Source organism: Sinohyriopsis cumingii, chromosome 17 (assembly GCF_028554795.1).
Source record: "Sinohyriopsis cumingii isolate HCF-2022 chromosome 17, ASM2855479v2, whole genome shotgun sequence".
In the NCBI taxonomy this organism is placed as follows: domain Eukaryota; kingdom Metazoa; phylum Mollusca; class Bivalvia; order Unionida; family Unionidae; genus Sinohyriopsis; species Sinohyriopsis cumingii.
Genome location: NC_142977.1, coordinates 80,457,729 through 80,482,317, shown reverse-complemented (window position 1 = coordinate 80,482,317; position 24,589 = coordinate 80,457,729). Strand labels below are relative to the sequence as shown.

Here is a 24,589-nt window from a genome sequence, read left to right as displayed (position 1 = left end):
CTTTAATTTCTGATGTTTTCTTAGGTCATACTTGCTCAGCAGTAATCTTGAGTGTCTTGTACTTAAAGTCATAAAAATGCATATTTCAAAAAAGATTAAATTTTAGAAAAAAAATTCTTGCAGTTGTTAAGGACCATTGTTTAGCCACATGCCACTGATCACACAATGGAATATTTGAAAGTGCAAATGGCTTCAGTCATTTATCATTTATTTAATGCACATAAGTATTGCTTCTATACTGATCCATTCTCAGAATTTTATTAATTATCCTAAGATATGCAAGAATTGATTTGCTCACATGGTAAGATTGCTGCATGAATATACAATTAAGCAAACAAATAAGACAATTGGTGGGGCTAATGCAGTTTTCTCATTATCATTTAAAAGCCATGCAATAGTTTATATTCTTAATGATGTTCTGATCATTTATCGTAAAATTTGTTTTGTTTTCAATAATAACAGCATCACCTGCTCCTAATCAACAACAGTCACCAACCCCTGCACCTCAGACAGGTGCCACAGCTCTTCCAACAAAATCACCATACAATGAAGGAGGATTGACACCATCCAGAGCCCCTGGTCAGTTAAGCACAGAAATTCCAACAGCAACACCACAGTCATGCACAACAGGTTGGTCCAGCTGGATTAATAATGACAATCCCACTAGCGATGACAAAGAAATAGAGAATATGACTCCGGAGGAACTGCAGAAATTCTGCCATGGTGGCAAGATCACCCGCATCGATTGTGAGACTGCCAGTGGTATCCCCCATTACAGTAGTGGTGAGGTAAAAACATTTAATTTTCAATATATATATATATATATATATACACACACACACACACACACACTCATGTAGAGGGTCTGTGCCAGTTAGTGCATGGAACCAATTACAACATGACCATTACTTATTCTTGACTCTGTGCAGTACATTTTTAATGTAAGGAACGTTTTTATATCAGCAGCTTATGGAAATTTTTCATGTAAGTAAAAGTAAGTAACAGTCATGTGGTCCCTATTTCCAAGAGTAAATGTGCAGACCCACTATAATATTTTCACCCAACTGCAGCAGCATTATCAGCATTTGCCATTGCATAATGTGTCAACAGATCAGATATCTCCTCCTTGCTTAATTTTATCCTGTTATCAATGAACAAATAGTACGTCTTGTTTATGTCTTTTTTTTACCTTTGTGACAAATGCTACTATAGGACATATATTGTATTAGTAATCTCTACCTATACGGTCCCACAATATACTGAAGTCCCTGTTATTACAAGCTTATTGTCATGTATCCCACTGTATATTTTTCCCATATGTTCTTCAGTTTTAGTTCACATTTTCTTACATCCCAGTACTCTTTTATGTTTCCCCGTGCAAGGTGTTATTGCGAGAAATCCCAGTGTTCTTTTGTCTACCCCTGCAATGTGTTGCATCCAGAAATTAATGTACTCTTTTATGTCTCCCCCTGCAAAGTGTTATGACAAGAAATCACAATGTACTTTTGTCCCCTCTGCAAGTGTTACAGCAAGAAATCACAGTACACGTTTATATCTCTGCTGTAAGATGTTATAGCAGGAAATCACAGTAATTACCATGTGTCTTCTGATGACAGTTGTCTGTCTAACTTGCCATAACCTTGGGTTTCTATTTTCTCTTGTCTTACGAAAATGTTAGTGTTTTTCACCATGAGGATTTGGATAGACTTTGCACTCAAGTTTAATGAAACTCTAAAAGTTCACATGGAAACATTCAAAGTGTTTAAATGTTAAGCATTAAAAAGCCAAGGCCTTGTCAAGTGGTTGAAAACAAACATTTGCACAAAATGATGAAAGTCCTACCTATAAATTATACAGGAAAAAAAAGTAAATCTCATTTGCATAATTTTCAAAAACATTTGCTGTCATGTTGATTATTTGCTTGAAACATAGTAACCAACATTCAGAACTAAGCTGTTTTAGTTAGATTGCATTGAAGATAAACAGAATGATAAATTTGTCTTTAATTTATTATTTTAGAAGTGTATGAGGAATACTTTATATCAACTCATAACATATTAAGTATTAGGTTCTACAAAATTAGTGCAAACTGGAAAGATTAAATATTCCTTGAATTATATATTTTCAAAGATATGTGAATCTTGTATCCAAAGCCCAAAGCATCTCTATGCATATCAATGTAGCGAGGACTAGCCATGCCTCTAAGATCTGCATGAACTTGAGTTTGGAGGAAATGACATTAAGGCTTTGTGTTGCTGATGATGTTGATGAAGACACTTAATTTTGCTTGCTTAAGCCCTGACAGGAATGTTATATGTTTAGGTCTGGATTCAATCAGTTCTTTACATGTAATTACCTTTTTCCATAGAAATAAAAAGAATATTGCTAACTGTATAATTTAAGTCATTTTACTTTTGTAATTTATGAAATTTTGTCTTTTTTCATAGATCTTAAGCTGCACCATAGCTGCTGGTTTGACATGCAACAATGGCGACAACTTCCCCATCTCATGCAGTGACTACAAGGTCAAATACTACTGTGAGTGTGAAGGTAAGTCAGTGCCCTTATTGTGCAATGGTTATCTCCCTAAGAAAGAGTTATGTACCTTTAGCATTGTCCATATTTTACTATATCTGCTATACACAATGGCCCATTTGTATCCTGTTGGCAAAAATTATGTAAACCTTCTATTTAAATCCAGCTGTATATTTGCTAAATTGTGATCTGTGACAGGACAGTCATGTAGCCATACTCTCTCTTGCATGGAATATCAAGTTATAAAGTTATAATTTTCTGATAAGCTGGAAAGAGTACCTTTAGTCATCAAATTGTGTGGAGTAAGGTAGGTTCCATACTGCTTCAGACTACCTTATAGAGGTAATAATTATTCTAATGAAGAAAACAAAACTATATCAGTGTGTACAATTTTAAGTTAGGTAGACAAAATAGCAACTCAGTCATAAATAAATTTGCTTTAAAAATCATATAGATGTATTACTTTTTTTGTACAATTTGCCATATTTTGAAAAAATAAAGAGATAGAATGTGTTTCATAATTTTGGCTAGAATTTTTGGAAATCTTAGGCAAAAAAATCTTTCTTATGAATTTTCAGCTGTCCTATCAAATTATTTACATTAATGCATTTGATCTGGGATAGAAATATAATGAGTTAGGTTATCACACGAACAGCTTATGTTTACTGTTATCATTTTAGATAATTTTTCAAGTCATATTGCAAGTCTTTTTTATTATATTCCCCTTCAGCTACACCAACAGCAGCCCCATCAGCCACAGGTATGGCACCAACTGCAGCCCCATCAGCCACAGGTATGGCACCAACTGCAGCCCCATCAGCCACCGGTGTAGCACCAACTGCACAGCCCACACCTAGCACCAACATTCCAGGTATATTGATATGTTTATGTTTTTATCCAGTAAACAAAGAAAATTTACAGCAACTTAATTTGTATATGAAAATAAAATTGAATATAAATTACTGCAGGAGTTTCAGTGATTGTACTGACTTAGATTTGGTTTTGTACTTAGAGAAGTTCATGTTTTAGTTATTCGAGTGTTTAAACATTTATATGAATATTTTCCACTCTGTTATTGTGTTCACCTCAATATAGCTGGTTTTGTTTTATCTCATTGACAGATGTTTGTCCAGAAATCATGGGACTGAAGGATGGTCGAATCAGAGATGATATGATCACAGTGTCATCATCACGTAATGGTGCAGTCCATCCCACGGGAGCTCGACTTGACAGCAGTAGTGCATGGATTGCTGGTGTCAATGATAGGAATCAGTACATACAGGTATAATAGTTAAAAGATTGACAAACTCCGTTATAATTGATTCTTATATTCAGTCTACTCATATTTATCTGACAAAGTGCATCATATTAAAATTATCTGATTAACTACTGTCTGATATTACCAAAACACTGTTTAGGGTATGGAAATGCATTAGAGAGATGGACAAATGCATTAGAGAAACATCTAATTTTAATGAATGTTTGGATTACTGACAGACTCCTTAAAAATTGGGCATAGCACATGTCCAATTATTTAGTGTTGTGATCACAATCCATAACATAACAACTTGTCTAGTATCTCAGTGGTTAATAAATTAGATAATGACATCAGATTAACAAATGAAGACTATCTCTAATTAAGTATTACATTTTAAAATGTATGCATTAACTCAAAAAATCTGACTATTCTTTTAACTTACAGTTGTTATAAGTAAGAAAAGAATGGTGACACAGTATTTCATCATATGAAAGCTTTAAATGAAGGTTGAATAAAGTTAGGTAGACTTTGATATACACTCTCAACATAAAATCAACAGAGAAAACATAATGTGGGTTTAAATTTATCCAGAGTGAATTATTAAGAAGCATGTAGTTAAAATAGTTTGATATTTTTAGATCAATTTTAGGATTATAGTTGACTTCATTTGCTTTCTTTATATGTTAACATATATTATGGTTGTATATAACTCTTGTTATAGAAGTAATAGTCTAGATATTTATACATGGAAATAAATTGAAACTGGGTTTGTATTTAAGTAATCCAATCCATGATGTGTTTTGGATGAAAAGTGACACAATTTGGTATATCTGTACTTGATTCTGCAGTGATGAAATTAAATGGCTATTAAGTGTCTATAAGTAATAAATTGCTGTAGTGTTTCATATGGCCTACACGTTCTATGTAGGAAGCAGTTCAGTGGGTATTGAAATAAAACATATATCTGATTGGGAATAAATGTATAAGTGTTTTTCTTCAAACTCAAAATTCACATTAAGGCTTAATGCAGATATTACCCTCTCAGTCTTTGCATGTTCAGTACACAAAATCATATATGAGAATGTTTTGAAACATGATCAAAAGATGTAAGTAAAAGTAATCTATATATAAGTAAATGTAAGCTATATATAAGTAAATGTAATCTATATATAAGTAAAAGTAATCTATATATAAGTAAAAGTAATCTATATATAAGTAAAAGTAATCTATATATAAGTAAATGTAATCTATATATAAGTAAATGTAATATATATATATATATATATATATAAGTAAAAGTAATCTATATATAAGTAAATGTAATCTATATATAAGTAAAAGTAATTTATATCTAAGTAAAAGTAATCTATATATAAGTAAATGTAATCTATATATAAGTAATCTATATATAAGTAAATGTAATCTGTATATAAGTAAATGTAATCTATATATAAGTAAATGTAATCTAAATTTAATAGATTACTTTGTAAATAAATCATTATAATATAATCTATTACATTAGAAAGTAATAGACCCCATAGTTTATTAAACATCAGTATTTTATTTCAACCTAAACATTTTAAAGCTACCTCAGCTTGCTATTTTTTGATAAAGGTAAATTTCCTGGCACCTCGACTGTTGACTGGTGTAACAACACAAGGTCGTGCTGGAATCCCATCCTATGTAAAGACATACCTTGTGTCATACTCGTATGATGGATTCAGCTGGAACAACTACCAGGAAGTCTCTGGCATTGATAAGGTACATAGAAGATCATAAATGTGAAATACTGCGACCTCATTATTTTTGTGGGATGTCAGTTTTCTTGGATTTTGTGTTTGCTTCAAACAACAAATGTAAAGATCCAACAAATAATGTTCATTCTAGTCTGTGTCCAGGGAAACCCAGTATGTACATTTATATACCTATGTATGCCTTGTTTTGATCTGATGTAAGAAATGTTTTTTAGTGCCAACATCAGACTTCTATATACACATCATCAGTTCTGCCATAAATAGGTGGAGAAATACCTGGCAGCACTAACAGCATTACAGTGGCAATAGACATGAAATTCATTTTCAAAGGAAACATATTAAATTGTAACTTACAAAGTTCAGGATAACGAATGACATTGTCCTTTCATGACAGCGAAAAGACAATATTGCTTGAAATCTGTTTTTAAAAGAATGTAATGTCTCCCTGGCAACACCATTTTCAGTTTGAGGTAGATTTTGCATTTAAGGAATTCCTTATATAAAAGGACTGCAGCAGTTGGGTGGTAATAGTCGTCTTGTTCAATGGTTAATAAAATAGGTGAATAAAATATATTTAACCAATGCTACTGCTTTGAAAACAATAGTTTTTTCCTAACCAATCAAATTAAGTACTGCCAAAATAGTTTATCTCTGAACCACAAAAATTATCCATAAAATGTAATTAATTTACAATAATTAAACAATCAAATAGACCTTTTTTTACTTGACAATTTTTTGTGTAAGAAGGGAATAATTTAATCTGACCTCCAATGTATTTGATGATTTCATTTAAAACACTGCTTGAAGTAATCTAGTGCATCAGACAAGTGACTGATAGGCATACTCTTTCAAGAACAAGTTTACAACTGAACAAAACTTCATTACATTATGTTGCTAGGATTGTAAAAAGTAGATTTCTTTTGCTTGTCATTTACAATGAAAGCTATCTAAGGATACCTGCAATTTGTCCTTTGTGAGCAGGTGATCTTTGTGTAGATGTCAGATATGTAAAGGAAATTAGGTAAAGAGTGTTTTGATGTTTTCTAGGAGAAGGTGTCCATTATTTGTAATCATCCACTAAGACAAATGTGGCTACATGTTATACCTGTAACCATTCTGACTCATCATGCTTTATTCCAAAGTTTTTTTAGCGACACCATTTATTAGATTCACTTACCAAATATAAGAAATATTGTCACAAGTAGGTTGTCTGCAACAGGGATACAAATATGATGCAAAACTTGACGTAACAAATAAAGTATAGAATAATATACATGTATATGCATGAATTCATTCATATTGAGGAAGTTAACTCATTCAATTGGATACGTATGCACTTTGTTGATGTATGCGTTTCATAATGTTTAGGTCTTCAGTGGTAACAGTGATTCAGACAGCCATGTCACCCACTGGTTCATCCGACCAATCAGAGCTCAGTTCCTACGAATTATCCCACAGTCTTGGCAGGGTGTCATTGCCATGAGACTTGAGATTCATGGATGTTATGAGACATATCCAAGTAAGTTTTCTCTATGTTCAATTTTTCAACCACATACTATTCTTATTTTTATTTTCCATGAGATTTGATAGTGTTTGTGAACTGATATAATGTCACAATGTTTCAACTGACTGTTTGTGAACTGATGTGATGACACAATGTTTCAACTGACAGTGTTTGTGAACTGATGTAATGACACAATGTTTCAACTGACAGTGTTTGTGAACTGATGTAATGACACAATGTTTCAACTGACAGTGTTTGTGAACTGATGTAATGACACAATGTTTCAGCTGACAGTGTTTGTGAACTGATGTAATGACACAATGTTTCAACTGACAGTGTTTGTAAACTGATGTAATGACACAATATTTCAACTGACAGTGTTTGTGAACTGATGTAAAGACAATGTTTCAACTGACAATGTGAAATGATGTAAAGACACAATGTTTCAACTGACAGTGTTTCTTAACTGGTGTAAAGACATATTGTTTCAACTGACAGTGCTTTTGAAATGATGGTAAAGATACATTGTTGCCAATCAACTTTAGAGTTGCTTAACCGGGATTATTTCGTTTGATGCATGAATAAGTTCACATAAAATGATTCTGATTCAAGAATTTCATCTCACGCATTATTTGTATCATTGTCTATGAAAATGATTTATATACTTTTAAAGTATCAAAGGGAATACATAGATTTTCATCATTGTGCTATATCTGAGATAGCCTTTATTAAAAAATTCATCATGCATACTCAGGTTTTTAAAAAATAATCTTACCAGATAAAAAAGAAAATATCTGATGTTCTCTTTTGGTATAAAAGCATATCCCATATTATTTAAATGTATACTCATAGAGTATATAAATTTGAGTACTGTATGATTACTGAATATCACCAAGACTCATTGACACAAGAAACATCTTCTTGTACTTTTAACCTAGCATAATACATCTATGTTCCTAAATCTTCCAAGTCTATTTTTATGGAGCCACTCCATCTGAAACAAACTGGCCTCACAGGTGGATTCAGTGGTAAATGTTTACCATGTATTCAAAGTTAATCTACACCCATATCAGCAATGCCATTAATATGTTTCTAGTTAAAATTCAGTCCACAGTTTGGTTTTCTGTTGTTCTAGACATCAGTTATTGTTCTTGTTTATGCCTTCCTTAATGTAATTACAACAATCACTATTCCAGTATAGGCTACCTGGTAATACTCCCCACCTGCGAACCATGTCTACCAAACAGTATAAAATTCCCAAACCAAATAAGGAGTTATTTAAAAAAGTTTCCAATACTCTGGAACTCTGCTCTGGAATAGTATTCCAGTTGAGATTAGAAATGCCCGCTCTATTTCCTTCTTCCAAACCCAATATATCCAGTGGCTTCAGAGATGCAGCTTAAATAAATAAATTCCTTTGTATGAGGGCCTCAAGGTAGATTAGTTTTTAGCTAATTGTGTTACCCTCTTTAAATAAGGTCATTATTATTATAATTATTATTATTACATTACTATATTTGCACCTACAAGAATCATATGACCTGAACTGCCCTAGTACACTGCCATAAGCTATTAAAGTTTTCCACTGAATAAATTTGTATTACACTTGTGATGTGTTATGACAGTAATGATGTAACTTTTACTGTATATCAGCAACAGCAGTACCACCCATAATAACAGGACAGACACCAACTGTAACCCCAGCCATCATGGTGCAAGGAACACCCAGTGTCACACAAGCCCCACGACTCTGTAAGTATGAAATAATATCCTTTGATCACACACCTTTCCACTTTTACATGGTCCAGCTTCTCCTAATTGTCACTTCACCACATTAGTGTGTGTGTGTGTGTGTGTGTGTGTGTGTGATTTGGATTTTTAACGTAGATTTTTAAAATTTTCAGTCATTTCGCAATGATGTGCGGCAGTTTATGGTGATGTCTAGCACTGGGCATCATGATGTTCCACCCAGTCCCATTATCCTGACACCAGGCCGACCAGTCTTAACACTAATCTCTTAATGTTTGGCGACTAGCGAGGCAGTTTGTTAGTACCGCTCACATCCAAGGTGGTTTCTCTAACCACTGGGCCTCCGGATTGGTCCACAATAACAGAATCCACTTCACACACACAAACACACACACACACATATATATTGGTCCCTTATTATAAAGCTGTTCAGGGGAGTCATACAAATTATACCATAATATAGGCACTGTCACTTTATAACCAGGTACACTATACATATGACAGTGGCCTCTCACTATAACACTGTTCAGGAGAGTCATAAAACTATAAAATGATGTAGGCAAGGTTGCTTTATGCAGTGGTAGATACTATGGAAAATAATATTCCACTAGTATAATGTGTCCATAATGATGACTATGTTAGGTCAGGGACCATGTTATACTGAAGTACTCTATATTGAGTGACCACTACCATACACACACAGCTAGCATCAAATCTGACAATCTTTTATTTTCCACTCACGTTACCACCCTTAAACATCCGTATTTCCTATACAAAAAAACAGCTTTACTGAATCACATTCTTAACGTATTTTAGACAGTCTGCCAAGTAGATAATGTACATTTCCCATTTATTGTACAAGATCATATCTGGTGGGCAATTGAATGTTGCTCTGATTGTTAATTGCAGACTCCTGGCATTTAATTCAAAGAATGATAACTGTAAATTATCCTTCTCCTATTTTTATTATTTTTCTTTGAATATTTTTATACTCCAAATTCCCGAAAACTAAATTTTAATCTTTTTACATGAAGGAATCTTAAAGTAGCTCATGATTAATACAGCCATCAAAAATGTGTGAGGTGTGGATTGAAAACTTTGTTCATGTTGAAAAAGCAGAGTTTATCATTTAAAATTCCTTACATTTGCTGAAAAAACTTTCATTTTTCTCCAAACTGCATGAAGTTGTCACAGGGGATACAATAAATAAATTTTAATAATCACCTTTTAAATTTAAAAAAATTCAATGTTAATTATATGTTCTACAAAAATAATGTTCAAACAAAGAAATAAAATGGAATATATATTGGTGGATCAAATGATACAGATCACAGTAATTAACAGTTGAAGTAGCTTCCCTTTGCTGCAGTGGTGTGCTGATTATGTACTTTGTTTCTATATTTGTCCTTATGTACGCAGTGGTTAATAAAGTAACGTGGAGAAAGTTAAATGTTTATTAGGAACAAACACAATGCATGAAAACTTGGAAGTTCTTGAAGCAATTTAAAGTCATTCAAAGACAAGTCTCCGGGACTGTATAAACAATAGGAACCATAAAGAAATGAAATTAACTATTCTTTGACACATCAGAATTTAGATACTTGACAATACCCCATATGCCAGAGTGTGTTCCTTAGTTAATTGATATTGTCATGACTATAAGATTACATGTTTTTATTCATGTGTAATAGATCTACAGAATGAGCCTTTTATATATTTTGGGTTGTTTTGAGTTATAAATATTATTGTGATTACACTATTTGGTTTCACAGTGCTGGATAAGCTCATACAAATACACAAATTTACAACATTTCAGACTTTACATTAAAACAATAATGGTACAGACTGAATAGTGTAAGTTCCATCAATATTTTGCATTCTTTTTTTATTAGTGGACAACTGTATTGAATGGGATAATTGGGTGAATGAGGGTCACCTAACACTGACATCTGGTGGTGACTTTGAGTTGATCAGTTTGGTACAGAATATGTCAACACGTTGTCAGATTCCAATGAAGATTCAGTGTGTGCGAGCCAGTGATGAACTGCCAGCTGATCAGACAGGCCAGGTCACAAAGTGCAACTTGTGGGATGGATTCTCATGTTCCAATGCTGATCAGATTGGAAGAATCTGTTATGAGTACAAAGTTAGACTGGGCTGCCTGAAAAATACTCCAGAGTGTGGTATGTTAAATTGACAAACTGTACAAAATTTTGTGGATAAGTGATCAAGGAAATTTTTCTTGTAGAAAAATTATGACAGTTTTCTGAGATTGTCTTGGAAAAAGTCTTGGATCTAGTCCTTATTTAAGAGAAAAAAAATTGTGAATTCATTGAATATTGCCACCATTTAAAATGTATCATAGACATCAAACCTCGCCCAAATAACAAACTGGAATTACATTTGTATAATAATGGTGCATATTGTTGTTTTCTTCAAAAAACATGTATCATTACATATTAAAACCAATATATACATTTCTATTGGCAATAGATGCCTTCATATAGAATCTGCCTAGCGTTGAAGTTGAACTTAAATTTGGCATTAATATCACAAATTCAAGTACAAGCTCACCTAAAATGTCAATAATGATCAATACATATACAGGCTCTTACAGATATATTCTGAGTGTGCTTAGTAAATGGTCTATCTCAGATTGTTTTACAATTTCAGAATGTGCATTACCATTTAGGTATGTTTCACATATTTTGCATACAAAAAAGGTTTTAATTTTTTCTAGTACCTCAACCTACACCAACTAAAACAGCTCAATATGCTACAACAGTGATGACTGGAAAGAGTGTTCTTCCTTGTGTGGATGGCATGGACACCTCTGCTTGTCCAGCCAACTGTCCTGATGGCCAGTATTGTGATGGTGTTAAATGTGTCCACAGATCTGAATGTACATGTCTCTTAGATGGAAAAGTCATCAGGGTAAGGAAGGAACAGCCGATGATGGATATATTGATGGTAGTGAAGATAATGGTTATGATGATTAAAGGGGTGTATTTTAATAAACTGAATAAAATAATGAGTGAGACAAAGACAAAATTATGACAAATGATACATCCCAAGCACAAATGTCCTTACTTTGGAAATATGAAGTGTTTATTGTTTTATCATGAGTGTAACATACCAAGTATCTGCCATATTCAAGGTTCCTGCAGGTCCTGGAATCCTGGAAAAGTTTTGGAATTTAGCAAATAAATTTTAAGGGCCTTGAAATGTCATGGGGTTTCTCAAAACCTTGCAAAGTTTTGGAAAAGTCGTAGAATTTCTGACAATGGAGTTTAAAAATGTATGTCTGCTAATTTCATAGAGTACAGAGCACTAATTTAAACAGGGCCCCGAGTGGCCGAGTGGTCTAAAGCACTCTCCATTACGGATCACTGCTATCTCACCTCTGTCTGCATGGGTTCGAGTCTTGGATTCGGCCAATGTTGGTATGTGAGAAAGCTTGCCAGTAGCTTCTTGTGGGTCAGTGGTTCTTTCTGGGGTTTTCCTGAGTTCTTCCTCCACCATTAATACTGGCTGCCATGTATAGCCTATCGTGTGCTGAAAAATGGCGTTAAACCCGACAACAACAACAACTAATTTAAAAAACTTGTTTCAAACATGACACAATTATGATCAATATTGTGGTCCTTGAGTTTTGTGAAATAGCTCTGGAAAAGATTTGGAAAAGTCATGGAATCTGTACTTTTTAAGTCTGCAGGTACCTTGCATATTAAACATTGATAAAGATATTTTAATATTTCATTGTTTATCTTCATTATTTTTTAATGTCCTATCAAAGTTTTAACCATAATATCATGTTTTAGTGTTATACCATCAGCAGGATATGTTTGGGATGGCACAGTTTACATTTATACTATCGATGGCACATTTGTGGTGCTTATGTTTGGATGGCACAAATCTGTCCTTTGTGCTAGGGACATTACAGATATGACCTTTATGTGTGGGATGGCACAGGTGTGATGTTTATGTGTGTTAATCATGATGTAGTTAATGATCAGAATTTTTACTAATTTATTTACTATTTTTACCTATACTTCGTTACTCCCATTTATTTTCCCATTCTTTATTTCTGCTTCGCTCTTTAATAATTATTAATATTCTTTGATTTCTGAAGAAAAAGACTCTATTTAATAACTACCATCAATTCATCACATACCCCAAATGATATATTATGTGTCTACTAGAAAGAAAGCACATACAGTGTGGGGGTGTATCAATTCATCACATTCCCCAAATGATATATTATGTGTCTACTAGAAAGAAAGCACGTACAGTGTGGGGGTGTATCAATTCATCACATACCCCAAATGATATATTATGTGTCTACTAGAAAGAAAGCACATACAGTGTGGGGGTGTATCAATTCATCACATACCCCAAATGATATATTATGTGTCTACTAGAAAGAAAGCACATACAGTGTGGGGGTGTCTACTAGAAAGAAAGCACATACAGTGTGGGGGTGTATCAATTCATCACATACCCCAAATGATATATTATGTGTCTACTAGAAAGAAAGCACATACAGTGTGTGGGGTGTATCAGTTCATCACATACCCCAAATGATATATTCTATGTCTGTCAGAAATAATGCACATTCAACAAAGAACTGAATTTTTTCATCACATCCCCCAAATATGGTCAATATCAGTTCCTCACATTTCCAAATGGTGTATTCTGCACTGTCAGTAACAAAAGTACATACAGATTGGGTACTATCAGTTCCTGACATTTCCAAATGGTGTATTCTGCAGTCAGTAACGTATTAAAGTAATACAAACTGGGTACTATCAGTTACTCACATTCCCAACTGGTATATTCTCTACCTTCAGAAATAAAGCACATACAACTTGTTCATTATCCATTACTCACATTTCCAATTGGTGTATTCTCTATCTGTCAGAAACAAAGCACATACAACTTGTTCATTATCCATTACTCACATTTCCAATTGGTGTATTCTCTATCTGTTAGAAACAAAGCACATACAACTTGTTCTTTTCATTATCCATTACTCACATTTCCAATTGGTGTATTCTCTATCTGTCAGAAACAAAGCACATACAACTTGTTCACTATCTATTACATTCCCAATTGTTGTATTCTCCATCTGTTAAAAGAAAAACACATACAACTTGTTCATTATCCATTACTCACATTCCCAATTGGTGTATTCTCTGTTAGAAACAAAGCACATACAACTTGTTCATTATCCATTGCTCACATTCCCAGTTGGTGTATTCTCTGTCAGAAACAAAGTACATAAACTGTTTTTCATTTCACAAATGGTATACTCTTTGTCTGTCAGGGAAAAAAAACACACAGAAAGTTCCATCAAAAAAGGAACAGCGAGTGAAATAATGTTTTTACTTATAGTTCTAGTACAAGTAAAGTGACATTTTCATTTTATATTTTCCATAGCCTGGATTCTTTACTGAGAATAAAGACTGTGCAACATGCAGTTGTGTTGGTGGAGATCTGCACTGTGAACCAAAGAAATGCCTACCCTGCCCAGATGTATGTACTTCCATAATTTTTGAGTCTTTTAACCTTTTAAATAATCTTTTTTTAATGTAGTGTATATAATTATAGGGATTATATGAATATAGTGTTCTTGATAGGTCTTTCAGTTTCCAAAATCTACCATTAATATGTAGATGTATTTATAATTTCTTTGCTGTTTCCAAAATTTGGAACTGTCTGCTTCAATTTTTTTAAAATTTTACTTAATATGCTTTTCTTAGCATTTCTTGAAATTAAGTTTTAGTACAGTGTAATTATGAAAAATGCCAATGATCAGATTCTCTAAAGAGCCTGCATTATTTTGCTAAAGAAATCTTTCCTCACATTTTATATCTACTGCTTAAAAATAGTTGTTCAGAAATAGAAACCAACAAATAAAATTCACCTTCTTCTGCTGCAGTTTACTTTATCATATTTTTCCAACAATAAACCCATGATTGAATGAAGCCTATTCCAGTGTCTTAGAACATGTTTGTAGTATTTTAGATATAAAATGATAAAACAAGTTATAAGTCCTCTCAAAATTTTTCTTAAACATTATCGGTAAGATTTACTGTTGGGGATGATAAGTCCTTGATGAATTGTATTAAAGTGTTTGTTTATTGATGTCTTATTGTACACAATTTCTGATATCAGGGTTATACACAGTCACTGAACACTACCACCTGCCAGTGTAACTGTAAGACATGTGCTACGAATGAGTTCCGATGTAGAAATGGCCAGTGCATCCCATCCTCACTATTATGTGATGGTGTCATTGATTGCATAGATGATGAAAAAGAATGTGGTAAGTTTGTTGTAACAGCAGAGAAATATCCTATGCAGGAAAACACATGTGGATGATATACCGATCAATAAGGAGTACATCTTTCTACTTCAGATTGGGATGAAAATTAATTACAATGTCCAGTTACTACAATGTATGCCATTATTACACATTTTTGCATATAATGAACACCTTTTAAAATCCTTAATCAGAGAGGCTAAAGTAGAACACATTGTAATAATGAACACCTTATTATAACAAACAATCACTGTGTATCCTGTACCATTTGTTATACAAAATGAATGCCATATTAGCAAACTTCACTTTATGAAGCTTAAATCACCAGTTCAGATAACCTCTTCAGCAATTAGAACAGTTCACATTGTTCTGAAAATAGAGAGATCCTTATTTTTTTATCTCTAAAATTCAGAGATTACTTAATATAAACAAATTGTAAGTTTGGTTCTTTGGATCCTCATTTGGAAATCAGAAATTTACTAAAATTCTTTAGCATTTGTATGTCCCAATGGGGCACATTGATTTAGTCCTATGTGTCTGCACATCCATACATCCAGTCATCTTCTGGAAGCTCAGAAAGAATCCTTAATACAGGCAGATTACATTTCATATGTATGTTTGCTTGCATATATTGAGGACAAGACTAGATTGTATGGCTCCAAATCGATTTGTACATTTTCATATGTATGTTTGCTTGCATATATTGAGGACATGACTAGATTGTATGGCGCCAAATCAATTTGTACATTTTCATATGTATGTTTGCTTGCATATATTGAGGACATGACTAGATTGTATGACGCCAAATCAATTTGTACATTTTCATATGTATGTTTGCTTGCATATATTGAGGACATGACTAGATTGTATGGTGCCAAATCAATTTGTATATTTTCATATGTATGATTGCTTGCATATGTTGAGGACACGACTAGATTGTATGGCGCCAAATCAATTTGTACATTTTCATATGTATGACTGCTTGCATATATTGAGGACATGACTAGATTGTATGGCGCCAGATCAATTTGTACATTTTCATATTACATTCAAAAACTTTTTGTACTGGGATTTTTTGGGTGAAAACCATTCACACACAAACCACTTTATGTGAGCAAATTAAAGATGGAAAGCACCTTTATGCACATATGTAGAAGACAGGATTAAATTATTCTGCTACTATAGCAATACTTCCAGTTTTGTTTTGCTTGGATGAACCCCTTTTGTATTTTTCAAAACACAGATCCAGTGACATTAATGTAGATTTCCAAACATTATAATTGTCATGACATATTATTTTCAGTCTTTGTTTTAATTTTCAGTTGTACATAATTTCTGAAAAGCAAGTATGTTCTTAAAGTTCATGAAAAATTTAAATTTGAGCTTGATGTATAAACTAAGAAATGTTTAATCCATTCTCAAAACCAGGTGATTAAATAGATAATGCTCAGGTGTTGACTATATGTATTACCCTAATTATCGTATTTTAGAAGTCCAGTGACTACATGTTGTTAATGGGCACAATAAAGAGAGCTGATATGCACCACAGTTTGTTGTTATGAAGTTGACTAAAGGAAGCAGTTGACATCACCAACATACAAGGTTTACAAGTTCTTGTCATCTCAGTTTTCAGGGCTTTCAAATGGACCCCAGACCATTGAAATGTTAACAAACAAGGATTGACTTGTAACTATTTAGGGAGGTGAAGCTTTTACATGCAATAATTAAATCCACTGTATCCAATGTTTTACTTTGCTGCAGGCTCTGTAAAATTCCTTACACCACCCAGCCCATATAGAGAGACCCCAACTCGTGGGCCAATGCAGAACTTTGGAGAGATACCAACACCGCCAACAACCAGGCGACATTCTGATGACGAAATCACAACCAGAAGACCCAAGGAAATCAGTAGGTTTACCACCTTTTAATACAAATTGATTTGCTTAAAAGTCTGTCGAGCTGATGCATACAGGACTGTAACAAATCCATTCCAACACTTATATTTGCAAATAGTGTTATTTTCACTGATGAAGAATGCTATGAGTTACATTTATGCACTGACAAGTTACTGTTTCATTTTGTATATTATATAGGTATAATACATAGTAAATGTAATCATGTATAAGTGTGGTTTATTGTACACTATTTTGATACTTTGATAAGTCACTTATATTTCACGGTGAATTATTTTCATAAACATTTGAATTTGATAGGTATTGGACTAAATAGTCTATGAATATTTGTATCTTAAAATTCTTTGTATTTTCAAGAGATTTTAGTTGACAGTTTGGACCTCCTATCAGATTTTAATTCTGTCATTTATTTATCGCCTGCATAAATTTAGCATTGTGAGACATAGGTGTCACTGTTCTGAAGGCAATGTTTGAAAGTAGATCTTTTTTGTACAAGCATTTTGTGCATGCTTTTATTTGACTGTCTAAAATAATGCCAACTTAACAGTTAAATTAAAATGTTTGATTTTACTGTCATTTTGTTTGTATGTAATGTGTTCTTGTTAAATTTTTTCCCCATTTTTAAACCACTTAATAAGCATCAGAGATATTATTGTACCCCTAACCCCCGCAAATAAAGCTTTTTTGTTATTTTCAAGTTAGCTCATTTGTAAGATTATATGTAAGACTGATATTTACTTAATATCTTGATGAACCATTTGATATATCTTCATGAACCTTTTGAGATATCTTCATGAAACACTTAAATCTTTGCATTATTACATAAGACTAAGACATTGTTTCCAGTACAAAATGTTTGATCAACATTGATTCCATTATTTAGTATTTTAAACTGTGCCATCTGACCAAAACTCTTTGGTTTATGTCTCTTGAAATGTTTAAGAATAAGCAAGGATGTATGTGGCATTTAGCATGCTATGCATGGAGTACTGTAGGATCCAATTTAAGAATAAGCAATGATATAAGTGACATTTAGTGTGATATGCATTGATTACTGTATTTAATGTCGCCTTCTTAGTAAGAGAGGTAGTTAATTGGATTTGGCTGGCATTATCTAGAGGATGACCACCCTTAATGTTATAGCCCGGTGGGAGTGAAAAAAAAATAGAATTTCAACACAGGACTGAGCAAGAATACTGTCAAGAAATAAAGCAATACGAGCCCCCGTAGACAAGAAAAATAACAAATTTAATCAAAACAAATTAAATGTGGCAATACCAATTCAATCTAAATTATGTCAACAGAATTTAATAGCAGTGTCCGATTTGGAGTTATTCCATCATAATAACAAGTGGTGAAAAGAGCTCAATGTCCACGACCGATTTGCATCACCTTCCTCCCTTGACCATGCGTGTACAAGCGTCTTCCTATTTCCTCAACTTCCTATTCTCTATGCTTTGTCCCTTCCTGGACTTCCTAGTCCTTTATTCTGACCTTGTCCTTCTTTTTTTCCTCGGACTTACATCTTCATACTCTCCTGTCTCTCTCCCACAGCTGTTCCTTAATGCTGTTCTCCTTCAGAACTTGTGCGTCCTAGCCACCTGATCCCTTTCTTGTTTAACAAGGAAAGCACTATTCTCTTTAGGCTTCCCAAAACTACTCCTCTCTCAGGAAATTAAGACTAAAGAATTCCGACAAAGGTCATCACTTTAAATTCACATTGCTTCTAAAGTGAACACCTTAATTTATTCTGCATAACCGTAGGCAGCTATTCCTAAATTTTCCCCAAGATAATAATTTCTTCCATCAGATTTAGACAGCATTGAATCGGTGAACTACGGGGTTTATCAGTTTCCCTTTGAAAATGATAATTTGACATGGGTTCCTATCAAGCAGTTATGGTTGGTAGCTCAAATGTTTACATTCTCAAGGCAGCATAGCAATGCCCTTGGTCAAATCTCACTCAGTCATAAAGTCTAACCTTTCAAGTTTTAACACTGGCACAGGGGAAGAAAAGAAGAAAGGTTGAAGTGACCCATCGCAAAGACTTCTGGCTTAAATGTGATAACATTTTAATGCTCAATGCATTCAGCTTTAAGGTTCAATACAATTCAAAGCTCAACACTTCACACTGTAGCTCTTATTTTATTGAGAAGAGTAAGGATAAAAATAGCATTTAGTGTGATATGCATAGAGTACTGTAGGATCCAATTTAAGAATAAGCAAGGGTGTACGTGGCATTTAGCATGCTATGCATGGAGTACTGTAGGATCCAATTTAAGATTAAGCAGTGATGTAAGTGACATTTAGTGTGATATGCATTGATTACTGTAGCTCCTATATTTTAAGAATAGCAAGGATAAAAATAGCATTTAGTGTGATATGCATAGAGTATTGTAAGGTCCAATTTAAGAATAAGCGATGATATAAATGACATTTAACATTACTTGTATGGAGAGCTGTAGTGTCTGTTTTAAGTCTCACGCTACCACTTCACCTATGGACTAGACAGTCATATTGGAGAAATAAGAAAATATGCAGACATAAAGAACAATAAAAACAATCATTGAAGTATTATAGTTTATTGACTTCACAACTAAACAAGAAATGGTCACATCTAGTGATTCTTTTTACCTGTCATAGAACCATTAGGGTATCTTAATAAAATTTTGTATGCATTTGTATCATGACAAGCATGTATGATGCATATAAGAATAGGCTTGTAACATTATTACTTTTAGAGCAGGCTATTGATAGAGTTAGCATTTCAGCATGTCAGTAAATTAGAATTGTATGTTGACTCTTTCAAGATAATATTCAGTAAAGGAGTTACTTGCTAATATCAACTTTAGATCAAGTGCAGAGGTAACTTTATGATGAACAATTTTATGGAATATCTTTCACTTTCATTGTAAAATTTACAAGTTCATTAATAAGAGATAATGATAATAGTCATTCATGGACTATCAAAATATGGAGTTTGTTCGTGTTATTATATTATTGGACAATCCTTTCCTATTGCATTGATGATTTATAACTCACATATTAAAGGCTATTTTGAAAATATTCGACAACATCTCCTTTGTAGCTGCATCACCCACACCTGGTCCTATTAAGATGACAACAGCTGTTCCTACTGCTATGCCTGGGGCACTGACTACATGTATGTACTCTTTTGCATTAGAAACATGAAACTTTAATTTAAAAAACTTATATTGATCAATTTATTCATCAATCAGCTTCTCAAGCATTGAATATTAGGTTAAACATTTACATTCTTCTTGTTAGGTAGAGGTCATCTTATTGATTTGCCTTTTTCATATGATCCACAGTGAATGTGAAGTGGGCATAGTGTTAACATTCATGTCAGTTAGACAATATCTGTTTAAAATGTTAACCTCATATTGTCTGCCTTTTGTTAATCCTTTTCATTCCCTCTGTCATAGCCCGATTAAGTTTTGGGTAACTGTAAGGCAGTGCTTCAGTGTGTAATACAGCAGTTATTGTACAGTCTTGTGACTTTATCTGTGGATCCATTAAAATGAGCACTCATCATCATATCAACAATAGGTCACTATTACTTAAATGTCATAAATATTTTGGAGAGCATGTTTTAAAAGTACTACGTCAATTCTATATCATCTCCTTTTTTATTTCACTACAGCCAATATATGCAGACATATAACATGTTCTGTACCTATGAAACCAAAACTAAAACCTGGAGAAGTGGCCAGGATTGTCACTGTTGGCTGTTGCAATGACTATGAAATATTCTGTAAGTCTGAACTATGCAGCTCTCCGGCCCTTAACTGTAATGCTCCCATGGCCCTGCAGAAGATCAACTCCGAGGAATGCTGCCCAACATACAAATGCAGTAAGTTTTGTGTGATAGGTTCTATCACTAAGTTGTGTTTTCTTTGTGCGTTTATTCATTCAGTTGGCCAGATCAGATCAGAAGGAATGGAATTAAAAAATCTACAAATTGACAAGAAAAGTATGTGAAGTTGACCTTAGATTAGTTTAATGAAATCTTAGTTAATAAGGATGCTAAGTCTTCATAGGTTTAGTGATAATTATAAAATATACTACAGGTTAATTTAAACCATGGACTTCATTATGCTATACAGTTTGTGTACATTATGAATATCACTGAAGATTTCCATCTGCCTGTCTTGCTCATTCAGTTTTAGATCAAGAACCCTATTTTGCCTTGCCTGAACAGGTTTATAGAGAAGGGGTCAGTCATATCTTATCACCTTTGACCCATCCTTGTCATTGTAGTACAGTTACAATAATACCAACCATTGGCTAAATCATTTCTGTTTTTACCCTCCAATTACACCATTGTGATCAATTCTCTCAAATTCCAATTTTCCAGTCAGAGAAATTGTACTAGTGGAACCCCAGTTTTAACACTGGTATATCATAGCTAACTGAAACCCTTGTGATGTCTGTCTTTTTTTCCAAAAGTGTATTGTAAGTGCTTGTATAGCAATAGAAATTTCATATTGACCAATCAGAATCTTGTATAGCAATAGAAATTACATATTGACCAATCAGAATCTTGTATAGCAATAGAAATTACATATTGACCAATCAGAATCTTGTATAGCAATAGAAATTGCATATTGACCAATCAGAATCTTATATAGCAATAGAAATTTCATATTGACCAATCAGAATCTTGTATAGCAATAGAAATTACATATTGACTAATCAAAATCTTTTATAGCAATAGAAATTACATATTGACCAATCAGAATCGTGTAAGATTAGCAACCAGATTCAGCTGAGAAAGATCAGATAAAATGTTGGAAGGATGTGCAGTCTGTTAAGATTTTAGCTAGATGAAAACAAAATGTATGCTACAGAAATCACAAAATTTGGAATAATTCAAGGCATCAACATAGAAGCAAACACCAAATTTATCTGGTTGATTCTTTAATTGGTTGGTTAGTTTTTATGACACTCTTTTCTCAACTGGCTCCAGAATATTGCTTGGCATGAAAGTTACTCTAGGAAGTGCATATGTCAAAATGCACTTTACATGGCATTCCTGTTTCACATTGTCAGAGGTTGGTGTCTCAACACTTATTGATGGTAAATGTTTTGTCTCCTAAATACTGCTCCATGCAGTATGTATGTATGTATGTATGTATAACTCTTTTGTTTTAGATATCCAGGTTATAACATGCAAATGATTTCAAAATTTACTGAATAAAGCAGGTTGAAACACATATAGCTTTAGCTTACTGTACAGATATATAAATTATTTATACATCTGTAGTAAACTGTACTGAACTTTAGTTAAAATTATCATTTCAGTATGCCCTCCGACATGTCCACCAGTGGTCAAGAAACAATGTGCTCAGGTACATTTTCTTTAAAGATATGTTCAATTGACAAATGACTTAAGTGCAGCTGAAAAATTCTGTTTAAAAAAATATTTTTTCATGATCAAATGAAACTTCAATTATTTTATGTTTACATATGTACCAGACAGATGCAATAATGAGAATTGCATTTTTTGATCAACATTTGTTACCTTAAATTTAAAATTGAAGGATGCCAGTAAAAAAGAATCTTAATATGTTTATAATTTAAATATTGCACTATCAAAATTATAATGATGGGCTTTTAATATTGTCATCACACATAATCCATGTCCAGAGGTCTTTACATAATCACTCTGTGGTTTGTAGTATTATTTCATGTTTAGAAGGTATTTCTAAGGTGAGCATTGGATAATATATGAATTTATTTATGGGTTTGAATAATGAATTTGAACACAGCATTCACAGATTGATTGTTTTGTGTTTTTTTACAATGAAAATGCAAATTAATACATATTTATTATATATTATTACAGGGATATGAAGTTATCGAGATCCAGGTTGATTGCAACTGTACTCAGAACGCTTGTGGTAAGTTGCTATTAATGACCTTAAGAGTGTTTTAAGTTAGACATATAAAATTGTGCTGTACTGACACTATGGACTTCCAGAATTATTCTAATTTTCAATATTCTACCGCAAAAGCTCAATTAATTATTTTCACTAGCGATACTCCAAATGTTTTATTTGATTTTGGAATCTTAAATTTGAGTTTGCTGCCCAAAAAGATTTAAGTTTGCATGGAGAGAAAAATCTGTTAATTATTGTCCATTTAAGGTTTCTTCTTTTGTTCAATCACCATGATAATAGAACAATTACAGTGTCCCTCCCTACAACTAGGTATGGGTATCACAAAAACGTTTGTACCACAGTATTTGAGAACATATCGTGATGTGTACCACAATATACCACAATCATAAAATTTTGGATTTCTATTTTGGTTGTTCGGTGAACTAAATGTACATAGTATCATAATATATGCTATTAAATAACAAAAAGTGGCAATTTTTCTTTATTATTTTTTTTATTCCGAAAGTTGGATTTGAACCAAATATATTTCATAATACCACATTCGGCCACCATATTGGCACACATGACACATGTCAAACATATCATAATTTTACTTGTTATATTCAAAATTGATCTGTGACAAAACACTAATTTGCAGCAAAACACTACTTTGTTTTTTTAAAAATCATTTTATATCATTACTTTGTCATGAGAAATGAAAACACGATTTTCACATCAGTAAGTCTGTAACAAGATTACTTGAGAATATCCATGCATCCCTTACTGATATAAACTGCCATAGTATCTGTACAGTGAAAAAGTACCATGAACCTCAACCTCAGTATAAATTCCCATAGGATCCCACGACCTTTTATTAAAGGATCATGGATCGCATTATTTGAATTTTGTTTGATCATTGCATATTTGAATTATTTCATTTAATTTAGTTTATGGCCAATGAAAGTCAGCTATAATGTGATTTCACATAATTAAATACCATATCTTTGTGTTTGTAAGCATTGTTATGACACAGTCTTTGTAAGCACTGCTGACACAGTCTTTGTAAGCATTGCTATGACAGTCTTTCTAAGCATTGCTATGACACAGTCATTGTAAGCATTGCTATGACATAGTCTTTGTAAGCACTGCTATGACATAGTCTTACTGGAATCCCTTACTATAGTACTCCCTCACTTATAACACAAAGCAGATTTATAGCATGGATATAATTACAAGCAGAAGTTCAATAACATTTATTTTGGTTTCACAGTGAAGTCACCCACACCAGCTCCTACACCAGCACCGAATCCAGTATGCAAGTACACAGCAACCAAGACTGTTATAAATGGCACAGAGGTTCCCAACACTAGTTCTGTGGAGATAACATACAATGTAAATAATTTTGTTAATGTATTGCCTTTATTTAAATTCATGAAAGACATTCATTTTTGTCCTATAGCAAATGTATATAGTCTGGTCATAAATGAGTATCCACTTACAAAACAATGGCACACACATCTTTGCAGTAATTTACACTTTGGTAGAAAATACTGTAGAAATTTTACAACTGTTTATAGATTTAACTAATTTATTTAATTAGCACACATATTCATGACATATTATAGTTAATCCCCAAATAGTATAAAAA

At 33.0% G+C, this 24,589-nt stretch overlaps 1 protein-coding gene across 1 annotated transcript in view; it reads left to right on the top strand.

The window, feature by feature from the left end:
* Nucleotides 1-24,589, top strand: part of LOC149779311 (uncharacterized) — a 114,801-nt gene that overhangs the window by 82,505 nt on the left and 7,707 nt on the right. Inside the window, exons 50-66 of the mRNA XM_089939930.1 lie at nucleotides 463-788; nucleotides 2,448-2,550; nucleotides 3,266-3,406; nucleotides 3,657-3,817; nucleotides 5,408-5,554; nucleotides 6,916-7,066; nucleotides 8,705-8,803; nucleotides 10,693-10,983; nucleotides 11,541-11,734; nucleotides 14,240-14,335; nucleotides 14,978-15,128; nucleotides 16,887-17,033; nucleotides 20,127-20,201; nucleotides 20,703-20,912; nucleotides 22,364-22,410; nucleotides 22,908-22,962; nucleotides 24,212-24,333. Of these exons, the coding sequence (XP_089796056.1) occupies nucleotides 463-788; nucleotides 2,448-2,550; nucleotides 3,266-3,406; nucleotides 3,657-3,817; nucleotides 5,408-5,554; nucleotides 6,916-7,066; nucleotides 8,705-8,803; nucleotides 10,693-10,983; nucleotides 11,541-11,734; nucleotides 14,240-14,335; nucleotides 14,978-15,128; nucleotides 16,887-17,033; nucleotides 20,127-20,201; nucleotides 20,703-20,912; nucleotides 22,364-22,410; nucleotides 22,908-22,962; nucleotides 24,212-24,333 (2,516 nt within the window). The remainder of the gene's footprint in view (nucleotides 1-462; nucleotides 789-2,447; nucleotides 2,551-3,265; nucleotides 3,407-3,656; nucleotides 3,818-5,407; nucleotides 5,555-6,915; nucleotides 7,067-8,704; nucleotides 8,804-10,692; nucleotides 10,984-11,540; nucleotides 11,735-14,239; nucleotides 14,336-14,977; nucleotides 15,129-16,886; nucleotides 17,034-20,126; nucleotides 20,202-20,702; nucleotides 20,913-22,363; nucleotides 22,411-22,907; nucleotides 22,963-24,211; nucleotides 24,334-24,589) is intronic.